The sequence below is a fragment of the Micromys minutus genome, assembly GCF_963924665.1.
Source record: "Micromys minutus genome assembly, chromosome: 23".
Taxonomy (NCBI): domain Eukaryota; kingdom Metazoa; phylum Chordata; class Mammalia; order Rodentia; family Muridae; genus Micromys; species Micromys minutus.
The window spans coordinates 36,672,440-36,694,480 of record NC_137958.1 but is presented as its reverse complement, the minus strand read 5'-3'; the positions used below and the strand labels follow the sequence as shown (position 1 = coordinate 36,694,480).

Here is a 22,041-nt window from a genome sequence, read left to right as displayed (position 1 = left end):
CATCGAGTGGGAAACTAAAACCTCACTGGAAGGGCCCGAATTTAGTGCTTTTGCTTCTTACATTTAGACCACGCATCCTTAATAAGTTGGTAGCCTTCGTTAGGGAAAGAGTGCAGTGCAGAGTTTAATGCTTCGCCAGCAATATTATGCATTAAGGGACTCCGAGTAGACTGAAAACACTAAGTTCTAAGATTAAAACTAACCACTAGAAGAAGTGGGGAATGAAAAAGTTAGAATTTTAAGCTAGACCCACTAACTCTTCCTTGAGGACAAGTATGCCTCAAGGCTAAGAACAAAGTAACATGTTCAAAGAAATGGCCCAACCCCAGACCATCTAGACTCGATAAGGTCTGGCTCTGCAGTCCTGAGAAAAACAAGTTACATGGTCAGTGTGCCCCAAAATAGAGTGGCGTAGCATTGAATCATATCCAAAAGCAAACAGTGTGCCAATTTGAATATGTTGCTAACTGCTTATGTAATTTTCCCTATAAACATGTCCCCCTAATTGAGTTCGGAATTGACTCCTCTATCTCCTGCGTGAGATATGTGTTGTCCCCAGAGCTCTGCCCTCCCCGCCCCAATAAACCTCTTGTCTGATTGCAGCAAGATAGGCTCTCTGTGAGTTCTTGGGTTCATGTTCTCCTGGTACTAGAGTGAGGGGCTTCCCCAATTCAGGGGTCTTTCATTACTATGCTACATATATTTTTATTTAATCAAAACCTGGATGTTGTCTTATAAGAAGGGACCAAACTGAAGCCATTTTGAATAAAACTTCCATTTTGAATAAGGAGCAAATAAAGCTTATGTTCCCAAGACCTTCCTGAGTAACTAATATCCTGATATCTTGGCAGAGATAGACAAGACAAACACACAGACAGACTGACACACAGACAGAGATGTATGTGCATGGGTAATTACCATCCTGGTTGGCAAGTTAAAACATGAATGATAGGCAAGTCGCCTGTCACAGTTGAATAACCCAACCAACGGAAACAAGGTAACCATACCACAAAGACATGTTCCTAAGGAAGTCCCTTGTTCCTAAATACAGATTGGCTGTAAAATGGAACTGCAACCTGGCACAGATGTTCAGGTTTTCCATCTTAAAAGCTCTGTAACATTCTCTAGATTGGGTGGGGATAGGATGGTTCACAGTTCAGTTCTGGAGTGTGTTCTGTAGCCCTGATTCATCGTTAGCCGCTTGATGGCAGAGAATCCTTGTCATCTTCATTCACCTAGTGGCTGAGTTGTAGCTATATTGGATCTACGAGGACCACACAACAAAACTATGAGATTATATGTGAACACCAGCATGCCATTACCAGAAAGAAACAGAGAAAGCCCGGTGGGCTCTACTAGGTCTTAAAGCTTGAGTGATCTGGGTAAGCAAGTGTCAGAGGTAACTCCATCCATACTCCTTCACCAGTGTTTCTTCCCTTTCTGCACATGTGATTCTGTGGACAGTTTCCCACACACAATTCTGCTGCTTTGGTTGGTTGGTTTTAGTACTTTGGAGTAAACCCAGGGTCTTGGACCTTCCAATTTCCAATTAACTGAGGAAGAACCCTGACCTTCAGATGGTCATTTATATGAAACATTGTCAATAAACCCAAACTACCCAGCAATATCACTGTAGTCCCATGGTATGTTAGCACTGGGTGACAATGGGGAAAGATAATCTTCCCAGAAGCAGAACTTCTAACAGTTCATTTCAATATCAATTTATTTAGAAGGGAAAACACTCAGATATATGTATGTGTGGGAATGTGTGTGTGTTTAATATTGTGACTGCATAACCAAGAATTTCCAAAGAACAGAATAGAAAATTCCACTGAAAAAGAGGACTAAAGAAGACATGTATGTACAAATATTTCAAAATTGACAAAGAATGTGAAAGTGTTTATTTCGAATGGATGCTCATCATGATAAAGGAGGATATAAATGATTTTGAAAGAGAAGACAGTGCTTTGTTATAATGGCTTCAACAATGCAGACATGGGGTTGACGTGCTTGCCTGCTTGGCATAGTATTGATTCTGCCCAACAAACTCATTTTACAACAAATAAAATATGGAAATTGGATCATACTCATGGAATTTGATTGCCTTACCATATGACACTATAAACAACTTCCCTAATACAATAGGTGAGATTATGTTTTGAAGACACAGTTACAGTGACACTTCGAAGCAATCCCTTGGTGAGGTGGACTCATTTTTCTAGATAATGTACATTCTAAGCAAATATAGCTATTGCTACTTACTAAAAACAAATGGATTATATATGAAAGTGGCTCTTATTGCTATGATCTTAGACACTCGGCGGTGGCTTCTTATCTGGGTGACACAGTTCTGGAGCATAGAAGTCTTTTGTTAATTTTTTATGTTTGTTTGAGACAGGGTTTCTCTGTATAGCCCTGGCTGTCCTAGAACTCCCTCTGTAGAACTCACTCTGGCTTTGAACGCAGTGATCTGCCTGCCTCTGTCTCCTGAATTGCTGGGAATAAAGGTATGTGTCACCACCACCCTGTTCAGAAGTCATAATTCCAATGGAGGAATGCTTCTATCAGAGTATAAGCTGATTTTACTCAATCAAAGGCTTAGACTGCTCCCTGTTTAATGTGGGCCCATCATGCCATTCAATAAATAAGAGAATTGGACATTATTCTATCAGTTATGTGATTTATCCTGTTTGTGAAAGAGACATCAGGGCATATTACTCAAGAGCGCTAAGGAGGAAAATGCATGAGATCTTCAAGAACAGTTAATCTTCTTATTCCTTCTCATCTTCTTCTGGACTAAGTTTGTGTTTAGTTTTATGAGAAGAGCTGTACATCTTCTGTAGGACTCCCACATCACTGAAATTGGAAATGTGGAAACAAGAGACTACTGTTGTGATTCTACTCATTATGTGTATGAGGTGACTTTCTTTGTCTGCTTTGTGTCTTCTTTTCCCTACTCGCCCCTCTGCTGACCTCAGGTAGCACAGGAAGTGCTGTTTTCCACGGACCATATCATAGCAATGCATTATAATAAATCTTTTACTGTGCAAATACGCAGCTTAAGAAGTCAGCTTCTCCGGCTGACCCTCACTGCAGTACTGACCTTCAGTTCTGACTTACTACTTCCTCACTCTTGGCCAAATCTTCATTCGCTCATAGTCTCTAGAGCAGTTCTCAACCTTCCCAATGCCGTGGTGACCCCAAACGATAAAACTACTCTCATTGCTCATTTATGGCTCTAATTTTGATAGTGTTAAGAATTATAATGCAAATACCTGATATGCAACTCACATGTTGAAAACCACCTCTAGAGTCTAAGAGCAAAGTGTATTTTCTTCCTACACATTTCTTTTAAATAGTTGTTGTGAATGAGCCCACGGGTTTTCATTATATAAACTCTGATCTTATAGGTTCTTCATTTTCAAGTTTTCTTCATCTTAAGAATGACACATATCTTGCCTGGCTCAACATGTCTCCAGCTGGACATATTTCACAGTTTTCATAGGTTCAGTGATTTCAACATGATTTCCTGGGGCTGGAGAGATGGTTCAGTAGCAAGTGGCTGCTGTACAAATGGGGATTTGTGTCAATCCTAACATCCATGTAAACCCAGGGAGCAGTGGTATGTGCATGTCTTAGTTGGGGTTTCTATTCCTGCACAAACATCATGACCAAGATGCAAGTCAGGGAGGAAAGGGTTTATTCAGCTTACACTTCCATATCGCTGTTCATCACCAGAGGAAGTCAGGACTGGGACCCAAGCAGGTCAGGAAGCAGGAGCTGACACAGAGGCTATGGAGGGATGTCACTTACTGGCTTGCTTCCTCTGGCTTGCTCAGCCTGCTTTCTTATAGAACCCAGGCCTACCAGCCCAGGGATGGCACCGCCCACAATGGGCTGGGCCCTCCATCCTTGATCACTAGTTGAGAAAATGCCTTACAGCTGGATCTCATGGAGGCATTTCCTCAACTGAGGCTCCTTTCTCTGTGATAACTCCAGCTTGTGTCAAGTTGACACAAAACCAGCTAGTACTGCATCTTAATTCCAGAAGAAGGCGAAGCAAGGTCAGGAGGACACATGGGCTTGCTGGCCAGCTAGTCTAACCAAATCCACTTGCTCTAATCTCCAAGAGACTACCTTAAAAACTAAGGTAGACAGTCACCGAGCACCACATCGGACACTAACCTCTGACACACATACACACAAGCATGCAGATATCATGCCCACTCAGAACAGCAAACAGTATCTAGCAAGCTTTCAATATATGTCCATGAGCAAATGACTGAAGGAACTTAGGAATCCATAAAGAAAATTAAAAATAAAGAGGTATAATAAATGGCATCAAAAAAGAAGGGCAAAACGTGAGAAGATCTAAAGTCTACATGAAGACTAGATGTTTGATGTCCTATTCCAAATATGGCAAATACATTTTCCCTAAAACATTATGTATCCAGATTTCATCAAGAAGTACTAACTACATTGCTGTGTCTCGGCTTTTTAATATTCATTGAAGTTTACACATAAAGAATTTCAGGTATCTAATTTGAACTCATAGTATTGAAGCTTTGAGATTTATAACGCTGAGAGTAAACTTTAAGGCCAAAATATTTCATGTTTCTAATAGAAGTTTTATAATTAGTGGTAGTTTATGCTAACGAGTCATGCTAATAGAAGAATATATTTGTTTTTAGGTTAAGGATAGCTGCAGAATCTTTAACAAGTAAAGGTATTTGTATTTTTGTTATCAGAAAAATAACTCCGACTGTCATTCTATCTACTAGAAAAATAATTAAAATCCTAAATGCAAACCGAATAAAAATATGATTCTGTCTTCAATTTACATTAATATAATTGTATTCCATGGTTCAGTTATTAAATTATATTTCTCAAAAGAAGCTATTTCTTTACTGTCATGCATTAATAGCAATACATAATCACCCTAGCTTCTAGAATCTTCTATGCTTACATCTTCAAAGAAAACGTGCAAGAGCAATAATTTATCTTGGGTGCTATTGATGGGATTTAGAGGTATTCACCATACAAAACCTGTGTATTTGCTTGTCTGCTGGACTGATGTTTGTTTGTTTGTGTGTTTTGGAGACACGCTCTTTAGTAGCCTGGTGTGGCCTCACACTCACTATGTAGCTGGGGCTGACTTTAAAGACCTGACCTTCCTGCCCTTGCTTCCCAAACACTGGGATTATAACTATGGGCCACCATCTTGTGCTATAGGTTCATTTAATTTGGACAATTATTATTTACACGATTTTAAAATTTTAAACCATTCAAAAATTTAAAATAAAACAAAAGAACAAGAAATACACGTGTTACAAATATCCAAGTGTAATGGTAAAAGATAACCCAATTCATTTATTAAGATCCTATGCCATCGTTAGGTCTGAAAGTGGTCACAGAGACCACCACTTTCATGATAATAACTCAATAGTGATTTTATATCATGAAAGCAAGAAGCCTGCATGCAGGAGTCAGCCACTTATGAAAATGGTGACCCCAGTCAAAGGGGCACAAGTATTTTAAAGAAACTAGAAGAATTTAACAAAGGTTAAATAATCTGAAACTTCATTGCCAGGGAAGTCACATGGGTGGTATCTGAATGGCTGCTGTGTTTGTTTTCCTGTATTTGGTGAGGCTTTAAGGAAATTCCAGAAACCACATCAACTCTGACCATATCCTCCCTTTGTTAGCCACCAATGACTAACAGCCCACAGTTGGCAGCTCTTTCTGAGGAGCCCAATTGGCTTCTCTGGGAAACCAAGACTCCCATTCCCAAGGGCTTTAATGTTTTCAGGAGATCTCTCACCATGCAGTTACTTGACTCTGTGGGTAGAAATCACTTTAAAACCCCAAATCTTGAATCGCCCCAATCTGAGTTAACATTTTCAGCTTCATTTCCCATGTCTCCTTCCTATGCATACCAAGTCCCACTATGCTAAACTCACCTTCTTCCCTACCTTATGAACTTACAGTATAAGCTTCCATTTCTTGGTGTGTTGTTAAAAACATTTTATATGTATATGGTCTACAAGGTTCCTCCCCCTCCCCAGTAAGTCTATATAATATGATATGTTGTCACAGTTTTAATAATTCCTACATTATTTGCTCTTTTTATATTTCTGAGTGTGTGTATATATTCATTTGTGAATACATGAATAGTGGCAGTCATGTGGAGGCTGAAGGAGATCAAGGGTTGGTCCTTGTCTTCTACCTCGTATGAGACAGGAGTCCTTACTGTTGGTAGGTTAGGTGTCTTGTGAGCAGCTAGGGTTTATCTGTTTTCTGTAGGATTAGAGATGCATGTGGCTTTGAGCCCTGCATCCTTGGCCAAACCTGTAATTCTTTTTGAGACAGACTACCCCGCTAATCACAATGACCATGACTTGAAACAATGAAGCTTCCTTTCCTACTTTCTAAACATGTCTATTATAGGTAAACAATGGCTCTTTCCAAATAGTGTTTGATCTCACGCCCAAGCTGACAAAGCAGCCACTGTTTAGAAAACAACTTGATCTTGTCATGATGGGAAAAGAGAAGAGAGACATCAGCACACATGGGAGCCACCAATGACATTCCATTTACTACTAACAAAAGTCACCTTATGGAAGAAGCTCAGGTTACCGAGGCAGTGAGATGGCCTCTCATTCTAAGGGTAAGCAAGAGGAAGTTGTAAATGATATAATCTATCACATGCAGAGTCTCTACTGGTGAAAGTCCCACTGAAGTTTTAGTGCCCCCTCTACATTGGCTTTTCTACACTGTCACCTCTACTGTCTCCACCCCTAACTTCTTTACTCAAACGTTAACATACTCAAAATTCAGGCTTTGACAATTTGACCTAGGGTGGGTTGGTTTACAGTTTAGTCAAATTTATATTTTGTGTAATTCTGCTTTGTTAATATTTCAAAAGGCTTCACGTGACTGTCATTTCATTACGTCTAGGGACTAAGCCAATAACATTATTTTAAAAACCAACAAAACAGCAAACTTCTAGACTACTTTCTTCTGGATCGTGGCATTTCTGTATATCTGCTTACTTTCTGTTGCCAATATTTATCATTCCAAATGAAATGTTCAGCAAAAGGGCCTCTCGCCATGTAATTCTGTTGCTAGCAGCCTGGCTGTACTCACTACCATTACTTCCTTTGTTCACATCTGAGCACTTTCTATGCTGGTTTTTAACATAACCACACTCACTCTGTCTTTCCTCTGCCTCTCCCATGTCAGTTTTCACTGGTATTTATTTTATTGGCACATGTATAACTATATTTTATCTAGCTATCTGTTTATCACCTGTTCTTCTTAGCCAACATGGTACGTCTCTTAGATCACAGCATTTTATTTTCTTCAATATTAAATCCCTGGAAGCTGAATGTTGTGTGTGGAGGTGTATGTCTGTAATGACAACTCTTGGAAGGCTGAGGCGGGAGGATCTTGAGTCAGAGGCCAGCCAAAGCAAAAGCAAAATCAACAAGACATAAGACTTGGCATAGACTAGGTACTTGGCAAAAGTTTTCTGAGAGAGATAGGGAGGGAGAAAGGGAGAGAAGGAGAGAGGGAGAGGGAAGGAGAGAGGGAAGGAGGGAGGGAGAGAGGGGAGAAGGAGAGAGAGAGAGGGAGAAGGGGGAAGGGAGGGAGAGGGAGAGAAGGAGAGAGGGGGTGGAAGAGAGGGAGAGAGGTGGACAGAGGGAGGGGGAGAGAGGGAGAGAGAGGGAGGGAGGGAATATGAAAGGAAGGGAAGAAAAGCTAACCCTGCCAGCCTTCACATTCATAACCTTCAGAGCTTATCTTCCATGGTTCCCTCCTTGCAGGTTTTATCCAAACAAGCATGCTTGAATTCCTAAGTTTGATCCTCTCAGAGTCTTTTCTCACTCTGTCTCCTAATCGACTTTAGCCAGTCATACAGATCATTTCCTAATCAATAAAATAAATCCATTTGCTTTCTCCTCTAGATATGTACCCTGCTCTCTAGAAATACTGTGGGTTTTGCATAGCCAACTCATCCATTATTTCAGTAATTGGCATAGATATTCTCACGGCTGGTCACCACTAAACTTCTGATGTTATTCTTTTCCCCTGATTCACCCATATCTATCCAAACATCAGGTCCTGTTGGTACCACAGATTTTTCTCTGAGATTTTTGATGATTTTTTTTCTCCCCAATCATTTCATTCCCTCCCTTAGGACAATTTAAAATTCTCTCACATCAACTACTACAATAGCCCTTTTCTCTACTCCATTCTCCATAGTCAAAAGAATTCTTATCCACCACATAATCTTAGTGGGTAGCTTCCTAAAGTCCCGAAAATAAAGTCCTTGTGTAAGGGTCTCTGACTCAGATGTGTTCCCTACTTTGTCTTCTCTAAGTTCTTGCCATAGCAGACTGTATGCTCCAGACCTTCATGTGAATTGTCTTCCTTTCACACCTCCATCTGAAGCCTGTACTGGACAAATGCTACCTCTTCAGTTTAGTAGTTTCGGTGAAGACACCTCCTCTTTCTACTTTGATTATGTGGAAAGCTTTAAGAAATGTAGGGAGTTGGAAAAGGTCCAAATTGTTGGCCGTGATTCCAAACTGCCCATTAAACCCGCCCCAAGGAAGGACTTTTGGGTAAAAATGTACAAAGAGATAAATGAGCATTGAATTAGGGTGGTAGAAAAGGTTAAGTTCAGGAAAACGACCAAGGAAGATAAAGCACGTAATATCTGGACCAGAAAGAGATGGTGGCATGGTGCAAAACTTCTTTGGAGAGTCCGACATGTCAATAGTGCCATGACATAAGAATCTAGAAATCATCCTGTAGAGACGCTGGCCCTCTTTATGTCACTTACTAGTGTTTCAACTTCTGTCCCTAAGCGCCAGTGGAAGACAGGAAGCAGCTGCGATCTGAAACCGCAGCCGTTGACCCGGCGGCTGGAGACACGACCTGTCCTGCGGGGTCTGGGCGCTGAGCCTGCACAGGCGCCGGGCAGCTCCCTCCGGGGCCCTCGGGGAGGCCCGGCGCGCGCACCGCACGCGCGCCCCCAAGCGCGCAGGCGCGCGGCCCAGGCCGGGAGGCGCCGCTAGAGGAGCCGAGCGCACTTCCAGCCGACCGCCGGCTGACCCTGATCCGCAGGCATGCCGTCCTAACAAGTGCCTGACCCGTCGGTCGAGACGCTCTGATTTCTCTGCAGAAGAAAGAAAGCTATCAAGAAGATGCACTGTAGAGACCTGGAGGATGCTTTGCTTAACAATGAGAAGAAGTGGTTGGGCCGGTTAGGGCGATCGCGAGAGAGCGGCTCACCCATGCAGGCACCGTAGAGGACAGCCGCATCCGGGCTTTCCTGCTGCAGGCTGCCCTCCTAGCCAGGGGTCCTTCAGGTAGGAGGTCCTGGGTGACTTTGGACGTCCGCTCAGCCGGGTTGCAGAAGTGTGTGTGTCCCAATCTCCTCTCTCCGTGTAGGTAGGCCTGTGCCGCAAACATGCTCCGCCAGATCCTCGGGCAAGCCAAGAAGCATCCCAGCGTAAGTTCACGATCTTCGCCAGTGTGGCCTCTTAGTTGTGGTTGCGCCTGCCCGTGTCCCCTGGGAACGTATTTTTCTCTCTTCCTTGGGATTACATTCTGTGGTTGGGCTGACCTGATTGCTCGAAGCCTCTGCTAGGGTTGGGGGTGGGGTTCCCTGAAGCAGAGTGGGGCAGACACCAGGGAGAAAGGTAGAAACATTCGGAGTGTTGGAACGCTGTGACCATGATCTCTCAGGTTGCTTGGTCCCAAGAAGGGTGAGTGGTACATTGAGAGATTAGTATCCAAGAGAGGTCAAGTTTGTAGTGCTGCCTTTTGAGGCTTTTATATTCACTGCATTGCACCACCAAGCCTTCAGAAACACATGGGATTGTCATCTTGTAAGACTCATTTTTGCTTGACATGACATTTGAAAAAGGTATTTAAGTTTTCTTGACATGTCACTTTCGTCCAGTATAGCCCAATGTAGTAGGATGCATTTTACCTCAAACTCACTGCGACAGGCCTCAAACTTTGCCTTAAGCCTGGTTTTCTAGATACCCTGCAAAATTAACAGCAATCCGTTTTCAGAGTTTGCTCCTAAAACCAGGGCTTTTAATCGACATTGCTGTCAGCTCATTATGGTCTGCATTTCACAGAGGCTGTGTTCACAGAACTTTTCAGGGCCACTTTTCAGTAGTTTCCAAAGGGATTCCCCTCCTTCCAGCCTTCCTGGGAAGTATATCCCATCACTTCCAGAGAAGCAGTGGAATGTAATGGGAATGCTGTTCAAGTGTTAACAGAGGTGAATGTTCTTGATAGGATTTAATTTACTCCATGGAAGGAAGTTGGACTCTTAAGACAAAACCATCCTAAAATCTTCTTACATAGATCATGCCTTTCGTATACAGTTGAATGAAACACTGTGCCCACGAGTTCAACCTTTGTTCCCATTGTAGGGCTCGCTATCAAAATAGCAGATTTGGAGGTTAACATAGAAACTGGTTGCCCTTATTTGGACAAGATCAGGGAATGTGATGAAGGCTACTCTCTTCTGTCTGTTTGGTTCTAGTTGATTCCTCTCTTCGTGTTTATCGGAGCAGGGGGAACTGGAGCAGCACTGTATGTGATGCGCTTGGCCTTGTTCAATCCAGATGTCAGGTGAGTGTAAAAGGGCTTAATACTTAGATGGATGAGAGTCTGAGGACCACAGTCACCAGAGGTAATGGAGTAAAAACTGCAGTTTTTGGCCCATGCAGTCTTCCTGTTGATTCTGTTGCTGACATTTACTTTGCCGGCTTTGTGACCTTGTCTCCCTAACTTGTAGTTTCCTATTGGTAGAGTAGCATCGCTAATCCCAACTCTTCCATTTTGAAGGTTGGACAGGAGTTGTGCTTTTTGTTTATTTACTTGCTTGCTTTTGTTACTGCTGTTGTTTTGAGACCGCCTTATGATGCACATCTGGCTGTCCTGGAACTCACTGTAAATCGGGTTGGCCCCTCTAGCGCTGGAATTAAAGGTGTGCACCACCAGGCCTGACAACCGTTGTTTTTTATGAAATACTTAACCATGATTCCTGTTGTATGCGAATGTAACCTACTTTTCCTCAATAAACTGATTCTTTTTGTAGTTGGAAAAGGATAACAGTCAAATACAAACATTCCTGTTATAAAGACAGGGATTTGGACAGCTATCCCAAAGAGCAGGGGTCTGTGATTTTTACCAGACTTGTGTAACTTGTTGACCTGTAAATTCCACTTCTGTTTAACTCTGTAACTAAAGTAACGCCTAATACAAAGTGAGGTTGACCTATTCAAATACTAGCTTCTAAAAAAGTATTTGTAAAACTGTCATTAGCAGTGTTTTATTACTGTAATAATTACAATGTTTTATCCATTTTAGCTGGGACAAGAAGAATAACCCAGAGCCCTGGAACAAACTGGGTCCCAATGAACAATATAAGGTAAGGTATAAAATTGTTAAAAATTGCAGGAAAGCCTGTTGTAACAGATGTGGCTTTGTGGTAGTTTTCTTGAAATAGGATATTCTGTTGTCATTGTAATGAACTTTGAAGAGCCCTTGCCTTTGCTGGGACTGAGGGTTTGCTTTTGTCAAGCTTCAGATACTGCTGCTGTTGAAGTCTGGGAAACTCTGCCCTCTTGGGTGGGTTGATTGGCTGTTTGTTCTTAGTATGATTCAGATATTTTATGTGAAGATTAGTGGGAAGAAATGAAAGGTAGTCGAAACTGAATTTTGCCATGAGCCTCATAGATAAGCTTTAACATCCTCCCAGAGGAGTGTTCTCGGTAGCTGTGTTTCAAAGAATGTGTTCATTCTCCAAGAGTATTGATTTCACAAATGCAACCTTGTATGTAATGTTTTTACATACAGACCCTCACATTTCCAAAAGTATTGCTGTGTATGGGAATAATTTCATGTCATACAGTTTATCTAGTTAAAGTGTCTCATGTGTTTTCTGTTACATCAGCTGTTTCTAAGCAACCAGTAGTTTGCCTTAGCACTTTTTAGACACGGTGAGCCTTCTTTGGCTAACACCTGGGGAAAGGGTCTGCGGTAGAGATAGGTGTTCTTTAGTAAAGTTTATAGCAACTTTTGAGATTTGCTCTTTATTTGCTTAAAACTTTCTGCTTAACCCAACTGAAACTTGGCTGTTAAGTGCCTAAATTGGTGTCCTCTAAAGATACTAGAGGAAATTTACTAGCCACAGTGAGACAGACTGATGTATTTTTAACAATACGCTCAAGAAATACTACACAGGTGGTCTCATTTGTAATTTTGTCCTAGGAATTTTATGTGCCAGTTATTCGGGGATGGGGTGTGTCAACATCCGAGAAACATTTTTTTAAAAAAAAAAGAAAAAGAAAAAAAAGCTAGAATTTGGATGTTTGACCAAAGAACATATTGGAGTATTGTATAAATGGGAAATGTACCAAATGTTTCTAATAGTTACACAGTTACCAGTGCCTTGGAAAATGGTGACACAGATTGATGTGAGGCCATGTGACCTAGAAGTGGAATATTGCTGCATTAAGGCCATATTTTAGATCTGGCTAGAAATGTCACCATACACCTTTAATCGCAGCGCACAGGAGGCAGAGGCAGGCAGATCTCTGATTTCAGCCTGGTCTACACAGGGAACTCCTGTCTCAGACCCAAATGTCTGTGACATAGCCTGAGCCTCCAGTACCTGTAGCTAATGAAAGGTCGAAATTGAAGATTGCCATATTGAAGTAGAAATGAAGAGAGCTAAATCTAGATACTTGAAAACCTGGGATGAATAAAGTCTACTTCCCCAAGCAGTGAGGTAAACTAGGTGTCATTGTTAATTTTTTTCTGTATGTAGCCTTGGATGTTTAAGAGCTTGTAGACCAGACTGACCTTGAACTCAGAGATGCACCTGCCCCTTAATCCCATGTGCTGGATCTAATGATTCTTGGCTTCACTTCTGTGACAGATGTGAGGTGAAAGAATGGTTACTGCTGCTCAACTATTTTGGTTTTTGATTCATTCTTTCCATTTCTCTTGAAAACAAAAGTGACATATAAGGGCTTCTCATCAGACTTAAAATTGGAATGAAGTGAATGTGGAGTAGTTAACTTAGACACAGCAACATGAGTAAAATCAGAAAGTCTGTGGTGGTAAGGCAGTAAGATTTGAGGCGGCTGAAATAAGTCTCAGGGAAGTTAAAGGCAACAGAAGTTTGTCAGAGTTGTGGAGCTGGGATCTGTGAGATCAGGTGAGATCTATGCTTTTACAGGAGCAAAAGAGGTGATGATCTGTCGTGTTTTTCTTTTATAAAGAAAACAGTCCAGTTGTGATTGCTCTGCCCTAATGACCTAATTACCTTCCAAATGCTCAGTTAATGCTATTGGGGGCTAAAGTTTGAACAGACATTTCAAGAGGACATGAATATTAAGTTCATAAAAGGGGGATATTGGTTCCCCAAAGTAAAAGAGAATATTATGACAGGAGATTAGGCAAAGATGAGATTTAAGGATTAGGGGACTGGAAATATATCAATGAAAGAAATGCTCAAAAGCCCAGATCAGATATTGCCAATCTAGTATGCTTTTGAGGTAACCACTGTTAAGAAAAAAAACAGCAAACAGCAGAGATGTGGACATGAAAAACTAAAGGAGACTTCAAACTTTCTCTTACTCGCATAGACAAATTTAAGTACAGAGCCATAGTTCAAAAACCTTTTAGCTTTGAGGGAGTAAAAAACTGTTGAGACAAGATTCCTCTGGATAGCCCTGGCTGTCCCCTGGAACTAGAGCTCTGTGTATTGACCAGGCAGGGCTTGATCACAGATACCCACCCACCTGCCTCTGCCTCCAAAGTGCTGGGATTAAAGGCGTGTGCCATCATATCTGGCAAAATAGTTTAAGGAAGTAGCCATGGCTGTCTTGGAACTTGATATGTAGTTGAGGCTGATCTTGAATTTAAGAGATCCACCTACCTCAGGAATGCTGGGTTTAAAGGTATACACTACCAGCATCACCATACCTGACTGCAGCTTTGTTTTTAAAGATTTATTTTTATTATTTGAATACATATGTTATTTGAATACATATGTTATTTGAATACATATACTAAGTGTAGGTACCTGGGTGTCAGAGTCTGTTAAGTTGAAATTACCAAGGTAATTGTGAGCCACCCCACATGTGTGCTGGGAATCAAACTCTGTGGACCTTTAGATGGGCCATACATGCTTTCAGCCATTAAGCCGTCTCCAGCCTTTACGTTTAGTCAGTTTTAAGTGAATTACACTTTGGTATTCTGTTGGATTTTTATATAGCATTGAGGATTGTGTAGGAAATGTAAAGAATTGTGGTGATTAAGATAAACAGAACAGCTATTCATTGTTGACATCTACTAGATGTTTCTTTTCTTTATAATATATACTATACCTGCATATCAATCTGTAAATACCCCAATATGTGAATTAGAGACCAATATTCTGTTGTCTAGGTAAACTGATTCTTAAGACAGCAAAGAATATTGATGGTTTACTTAAGATTTTATGCCTCACAAAACTCTAGGTCTGTGTGTATACAGAAGGATGACATGGTAATATGCTTTAAAATTTGGAGGTTTTTCTTTTTAAAAAATCAAGTAAGAGAAAGGGGTTCAGCAGGTAAAGTACTAACCTAGCACATGCAAAACCCAATGTTCAGTCCCAAGTACCTTAAAACTGAGTGTAGTGGCTTTCAGTCTAGTGTGGGAGAGAGATGGGAACACCTCAACTCTCAAGATCATCCTTAGACATACCATTGAGGCCACCTTAGGCTGTGTGAGAAGTATGTGCTTGAAGTAAAAGGGGTTGATGAAAATCTGTTTGGAAACAGATTTTTGTGAACTACTTGTTTGTATATTTTTCTACAGTGGGAAGGAATGAACATAGGCTGTCACATAGGCTAAGCTACTCCTGTGCCTTTGAGCATTGACAACAGCTCTGAAGTTTTCTCTGAATACAAACTGTCTTAGTCACTCTTACACTGTTGTGAGGAGACACCACAGCCAAGGCAGACATGTGAAAGAGAATATCTAATGGGGGGCTTGCTAACAGTTTCAGAGGCTTAGTCCATTAACATCTCAAGCAAGGCTGTTGTGGCCTCCTTACAGGCAGGTGTGGTGCTGGAGAGTGTGTTTGGAGGTACATCCTGATCTTCAAGGAAAGAAAACTGGGCCTGGTATGGGCTTTTGAAACCTCAGAACCCACCCCCATGATTCATTTCCTCCAGTAAGGCCACACCTAATCCTCTAATCCTATCAGAGGTGACTCCATGGTAACTAAGCATTCAAATATATGACCCCATGGGGATCATTTTATTCAGTCCAGCACCCAAACTCTGGAGAAATGTGTGGTTACTTTTGTAGGTAAATCATGTAATCATTGAGGAATTATAGCATCATCTCCTCAATTTTCTTTAGCACAAGAATAGGTAAAACAGATTATAATCTTCCAGTAAAAATTCCAGACCAATTTCAAATATATCATTTTAAAATGATTAGGCATTGTTAGTACTATCACAGTGAAATTATTTCTAAAATGAATTTCAATTGACTATCAGGATATATTTAGAAATTCTGAAATGTGTAAGTGTCAAGTTTCTTAAAAGCTATCACCAAAGCTGACTGTGGCAGAGCTCAGAACTCCAAGTCTCTGAGAAAAATGCAGTTTACAGCTGAAGAGTTGTACGAGTCCCAAAGCCTTACATTGCTAGCCTCCCCTCCTTTTCACTCAGGACTTTACACATCACACATGCAGTTCTCTAACCAAGGAGACAAGTCTATATACTTATGTTCTGTTAGAGATTCCTGAGTATAATGAGTAATGGAGATGCAATAGAAATTTAAATGCATTCAAAGGAATTAATAATTATTCATTTTGCAATGGATTCTCTCTGGGTTTAACTATATTTAAGCTTCAGGCTAGATGTCTATTTACATCACCAAAACTATCTTAAAAGACTGCAATTTTAATGAAATTTTTTTGTTAATTAAGTTTACACCATTAAGTTGTTATTGAGAAAGTTGAGTCATCAAGTTCTAAAATTTCTGTGCCATGTCTATTTTTGGAAATCTAAGATCTTTGTTTTATTATTATTATTTTTTTTTAAGTTCTACTCAGTGAATGTGGACTACAGCAAGCTGAAGAAAGAAGGCCCAGACTTCTAAACTGTGAAGTTCCCTGTAAAGCTGTTATAATGAAGGTCTTCAGAAGCCATCCGCACAATTTTCCACTTAAGCAGGAAATACTCTGAATGCATGAAATCATGTTGATTTTTTTTTTTTTTTTTTTTTTTGGAGTTTATTACACTGATGAATAAATCTCTGAAACTTGATGAGTGTCACTATTTAATGCTGAAAATTCATATGGATTTGAGAGCTAAGATATAAGAAATAAAGTATTAGGACTTAAAGAATCTCTTCAATTTCTCTTTATACATTGGAAAGTGAGACCTTATGCTGCTTTAGTAAGGGTGTGTGTGTGTGTGTATGTGCAAACACACACGAGTGCATATATGGGTCCATACTAGGTAACTTCAAACTGGAAATTACAGGACTACTGGGAAGAATATTCACACCTTCATTCAATGAACAAAATAGAACGCTCTGGGTTTCTGTTATTGGCTAGAATTGACATACTGTTAACATTCTTTACTTTGAAGTTATTTTTATTTTCAGGGTTATTCACTGCACTGGTACTGGGATTAGGGCATATGAGTGTGTCACTGCTAACTAGTAGCCAAAAGACACTGAGAATTTTTATTATGTGGCTTTGGCAGATGTTCCAAGGTTAGAAAGTAATCAGTGACTTGAAAATTGGGTCTTTGCATTCTACTTAAGTTGCAGAATACTGAGTAGTTTGATGTTTTCCGATATATGCCTTAGGCCTTTGGGCTCAGATGTCCCATGGGTAGAACATTTCAGTGGTGCTAAGCGAGTGCGAATACAGCCTACACCAAGGTTTACAGAAGTGCTTCTTCATCCTCACACTAATTCAGTGAGATCGCTTTGATTTTAACATAAGTATTTAAATTGTAGAGTAGTAAACGTACTGAACCTGATTTGGGGATACTTTATCTCATTTTAAGAGCTGAAGCAAGGTTTGGACTAAGTTACCAGAAATTCAAATAAAACAGATAACTGAACTCAGACTGAATTTAGTGTGAAGAATTTCAATTACTTGATTCTCCAATATTGTTTTAGTATTTGAAACATTTTCAATTTATATTTTCACCATGTTCATCTTCTTCCTCTGTTGTAGTAAATATTAAAAAGATGTGACTTAACCTTTTATCGGCCCCTGTGGTCTCACTCCTGGACGCTGCTCTAGTGTGGAGCTGAGCACACAGACTTGTCACTTGGTCTGCAAGTCACCCTCTCCATTCCCTGCTGCTTCTGTCCCGAGTGGGTGTGACCGTCCCAACATGTTCTCACACAATTCCCCTTGGCATGTTGTTGCCAGGCCTTAAACACACTTTGAACTCAAGTCGGCCACATCAAAGAACACACCAAAACAGTGATCCAATTGGTAAAATATAATTTGCCCACCTAGATCAATCAAATGATCTTGTACAATTCCATCCCTTATAAAACATTCATAACAACCTCATTCATGAGAAGATGCGACAACAGAAACACTGTTCCCATTCCTCCTCCCCATCACTGCCCTAGCACATTTACACAATGGAGTACTACTCAGCTATTAAAAACCATGACTTCATGAAATTTTTAGACAAATGGATGGATCTAGAAAATATCCTGAATGAGGTAACTCAGTCACAAGAGTACACATGGTATGTACTCACTAAGAAGTGAATATTATTCTATCTTTAAAAAGAAAAGATGAGTCATACCCAAAGGTCCAACATAACTAAGAAATTCTTAGGACCTGAATCCAAAAAAAAAAAAAAAACGGACACCAGAGTTTATTCCCTGAACTGTCTAGACCTACTTCATAAAGTGATCTCTAGGAAATGAGAGCCTGAGGGTACGAAGTTCAGTATGTCATATATACATATATACATGTATGTATACACATACACACGTGTGTGTGTGTGTGTGTGTGTGTGTGTGTGTGTGTGTGTGTGTGTGTGTGCTATAAGCTATTATAATTAACCTAGAATACATTTCTTCTTGGTCTTTAGAAGCCTTAAAGGAAAACTTTTGAAAGTCATGTCACACAGCCTAAGTGGAAATGAGAAAATAGAAGCTTACCCACGAGCATCAATTGGGATAAATGATATACTGGTTTCAGCACACAGACAAGGAGACTGGATAATTAAGGAGTGGTGTGATTTCTCCATAGGTTTGCTATCTCAACGTCTGCACATATAGCATTCCTCACAATGTTCCACCCACTCTGATTAACATTATGACTCTGATCGAAAATCTTGATATGCTGGTCAACCCTTTATGTTGAAACCAGCACTAAATTAACCTGTGCCTGATGCTGAAAGCATAGTTCTATGAATGAATGAAAACGAGCTAGGAAAATTTATCTCAAATCCTATTCCATGCTATTGTTTTCATTCCTCAAAGGCAAAGGTTTGTAAACTCTACAGTTACAAAGTCAGGATAGAAAGATAGAAAAACTTATGGAGCTACAAGAAGGGAAAGGTCCACCCATCACGAGCTTGCTTTGAGCCTCTTGCTAAATAAAAAGTAAGAATTTCACCATCATCAACATTGACTGTGAAGGCTAACACAGAAATAATATGATTTCATGCATGTTTTGTGCTGAAGTAATAATGACCCAGGCTTAAGACCTGGTTGTATATGACCTTTATATGACCTTGGGCAGGGCCATTCCTTTGCCCAGGCATTGTCTGAGAAGCTCAAACAGGATTGTTAACTTCCTTCCCAGAAAAGATCTAACTTCCTGCTTCACTGTGTTTTCGACTTCCCCCTAATCAATGATAATTCTGTCAGGTGCCCTCCAGAAACTCCCAATGATAATTTAGCTTTTGTAGCTGCCCACAGTACTATTGGGCAACATGCAGCTCTCTCTTAGAGAAACCTGTGCCCATAAACTCGGGAGCATGTCTAGTGTGCTTTCTGAATATCTCTCCTCTCTTAACCAATGCTCTTAAGTATATACTAAAATATCTTTACTAAATCTCAATTCTGCTTCATACATCCTAGCCCTAACATTTTTGTTTGCATGTTTGCTTGCTTGTTTGTTTGTTGGAAGCAAAGATTACTAGTTTGGCTTGAGCTGAAGTCTCTAAACATTCAGGGGGACTCCTCAGGACAATACAGAGAAAAGAGCTATGCATCTTGCCTAAAAGTAAAGAGTTAATACTATGAGATATTTAGATATACATCCTCAGTAACGATACATTGCAAACTTACTTGTCCTAATCTGGATAAAGAGTTACTTATTTTTCCCTTTGACATCCTATATTCAAACATCTTAAATTACAAAGCAAAATGTGTAATATGAATATGTGTATGCATGCTCATATCTATGTGGGTACAAGTCTGTGCACAAGTGTGTAACTGCCTGAAATTAACATTGAGTATCTTCCTGGATCGTGCTTCATTCATGTTCTGAGTCAAGGTCTCTCACTGAGTCTGGAGCAGGTCTAGTTTAATAGTTTGCTCCCAGAGATCCCTCATCTCTAAACTATGAATAATAAGACTACATAGGGCCTCCAAACACCCTAAGCTTTTATGTATGTTGTAGTGATCTGAACTCTGGTCATCACACCTGCATGATAAGCCCTTTATTCAATGAGCTAACTCCCCAGCCTATAAAACAATTTTATTAGAAGAATTCTGCTAAATTTTGTCCAATTATATGGTTTTAACCATATACTTCATGAAGATTTTTTTCGCCCTGTTGCTATTTCTGTGCTACTCTCCTCGTAAAGATATCCACATTTTAAATTCCCAACACATAATGTATATAGCAAGAGTAGGAATGCCAATGAAATTAATATTGCTAATCATAGGACCTTAACATGATGGGACTGTCTGAAATGATTTAGGAAGCCCAGTGTTAACAGAAGGGGCCTTGAAAGTGAAAGTGAGGAAGTGAAGAAGAAAGTCAGAGGGAGTTGTGACTATGGAAGAATTGTTAGAGAAATGTGGTGCTACTGGCTTTGAATATAAAGAAAAGGGGCTGTGAGCCAAGGAATATGAGTATCTTCCAGATGGTACAAAGCGATAGAAGTGGATGCTAGACCTTCAGAAAGAAAGAAGCACATACAGTCTGGTGAGACTGAAAGTTCTGACACAGAGAACTCCAAGAGGACAAATCTATACCACGCAAAGCAACTAACCTTGTATTGGTTTGTGAATAGGAACTATAGCAACCACAATACCCAACGTGATATGGTACAGTGTATTACCTTGGCACTATTAATCACAGGTTGGCAAGGCGTGAGAACAACTGGCTGTCAAGAGCTTATGGGAGCTGAATACAACATACCCCAAAGTCTACTCAAATCAGAAAGTTTCGAGTCCCCTTAAAATTTATATTTTTGTAGTAGAGTAAGGCAGACTTCTAAAAAAAATGACTAGTTGAATATTCTGTAGCACAATTAAGATTTCCTGTACACTGGAATGTTGTTTGTGCATTTTCTTAGGAGGGGCAAGGCAAGAAGTGAGGAATTAGGGGAGGAGAAAGAAGTCAGGCAGGTAAGACAGGTCCACCCAACTACAGCCAAATAGCTCCCTTTTCATGAAGACAATCCTACAGATGTTTCCAGGATGTAAGAAAAATTAATTTTTTCCACATGAGTTAAGATTGTAAGGACCATATAAAAGTAACTGCGCTTCAGTGAAATTTTAAAGCATTGCTCAGAAACCACTTTTCTTAATTGGGAGTCAGAATCCAGGAAGAAAAGGCATGGGGTTTCAAATTGAATAGGCTTTGTGCCCAGTCTCCATGGAGTCACTCACTAGGTATTTATCTTTGGTAATATCTTGCTCAGCAATCTCTAGAAATCAGACTTGTGAGCAAGGCAGGAATGTAGAATCGGAAAGACGCAGAAGTGTAGTGAAATGGGGGAGAAAGACGAACTAATGGCAAGAATGGGGGCTTTGTTGTTTGAAAAAGAAATTCTCCCTGACTTGTTCTTCTTATTACAAGCCTTTGGGAAAGCCTCAGAAATGTTTCGTAGAACTCTAGATCATAGAATGAAATGAAAAGAAATCTCTTCCCCTTGGCTTCTCCCCAGACAAGGATAATGTAAAGACTAACATTTCTTTTTATTGTTGTTGTTGTTGCTGCTGTTGTTATCTTTAATCTGTTTTTTACAGTTCAGTTGTTATTCCCCTCCCAATCAACCCTCTGATAGTTCCTCATCCCCCCCCCCCACGCTCATCTCCAAGAGGATGTCTCCAACCCTCCACAACCACCCCCCATACCCTACCAAGCCTCTCAGCATTCCGTGGGGCCTAAATCTCTCAAGGATTAGATGCTTCTTCTCTCACTGAGGCCAGACCAGGCCGTCCTCTGCTGAACATGTGTCAGGGCCTTGAACCAGCTGCCTGGTTGGTGATTCAGCATCTAGAGAGATCTCAGGAATACAGGTTTGTTGAGACTGCTGGTCTTCCGATGGGGTCATCTTTCTCCTCAACTTTTTCCAGCCCTTCCTGCCTTCTGCTTAGGCAGACCACCAGCCTGTCTGCTCCTCTAAAGACACAATAGTCTGAAAGCCTCCCAGGAGGTCTGCTACAGCCAGGACAAAGACTAACATTTCTCCTCTTCTCAGTTATGCATGTTGAGTACCAAGTGCACTTTCTTAAACCTCTCATAGAGGTGAGGAATGAATGCTTAGTGTGTTTGTCTGAATGAGAATGTCTCTCCTTGGGCAGCGGTGGTGCACAGTTTTAATCCGAGCATTCAAGAGGCAGAAGCAGGCAGATCTCTGTGAGCTCTATGCTAACCTGTTCCACAGAGTGAGTTCCAGGATAGCCAGGGCTGTAAAAAGATGTGCCCCCAAAGGCTTGTTTATTTGAATACTTGTTTCCTATTTAGTGATGTTATTTGTGAAGGTTTAG

General features: G+C 40.5%; 1 protein-coding gene across 1 annotated transcript; it reads left to right on the top strand.

The window, feature by feature from the left end:
• The first annotated feature begins 9,360 nt into the window (after positions 1-9,360).
• Positions 9,361-16,367, top strand: NDUFA4 (NDUFA4 mitochondrial complex associated). The gene is made up of 4 exons (XM_080936237.1): positions 9,361-9,520; positions 10,571-10,659; positions 11,401-11,461; positions 16,144-16,367. The coding sequence occupies exons 1-4, from the start codon at positions 9,479-9,481 to the stop codon at positions 16,198-16,200; spliced, it is 249 nt and encodes an 82-aa protein (XP_080792363.1). The 5' UTR covers positions 9,361-9,478; the 3' UTR covers positions 16,201-16,367.
• Positions 16,368-22,041: the final 5,674 nt, after the last annotated feature.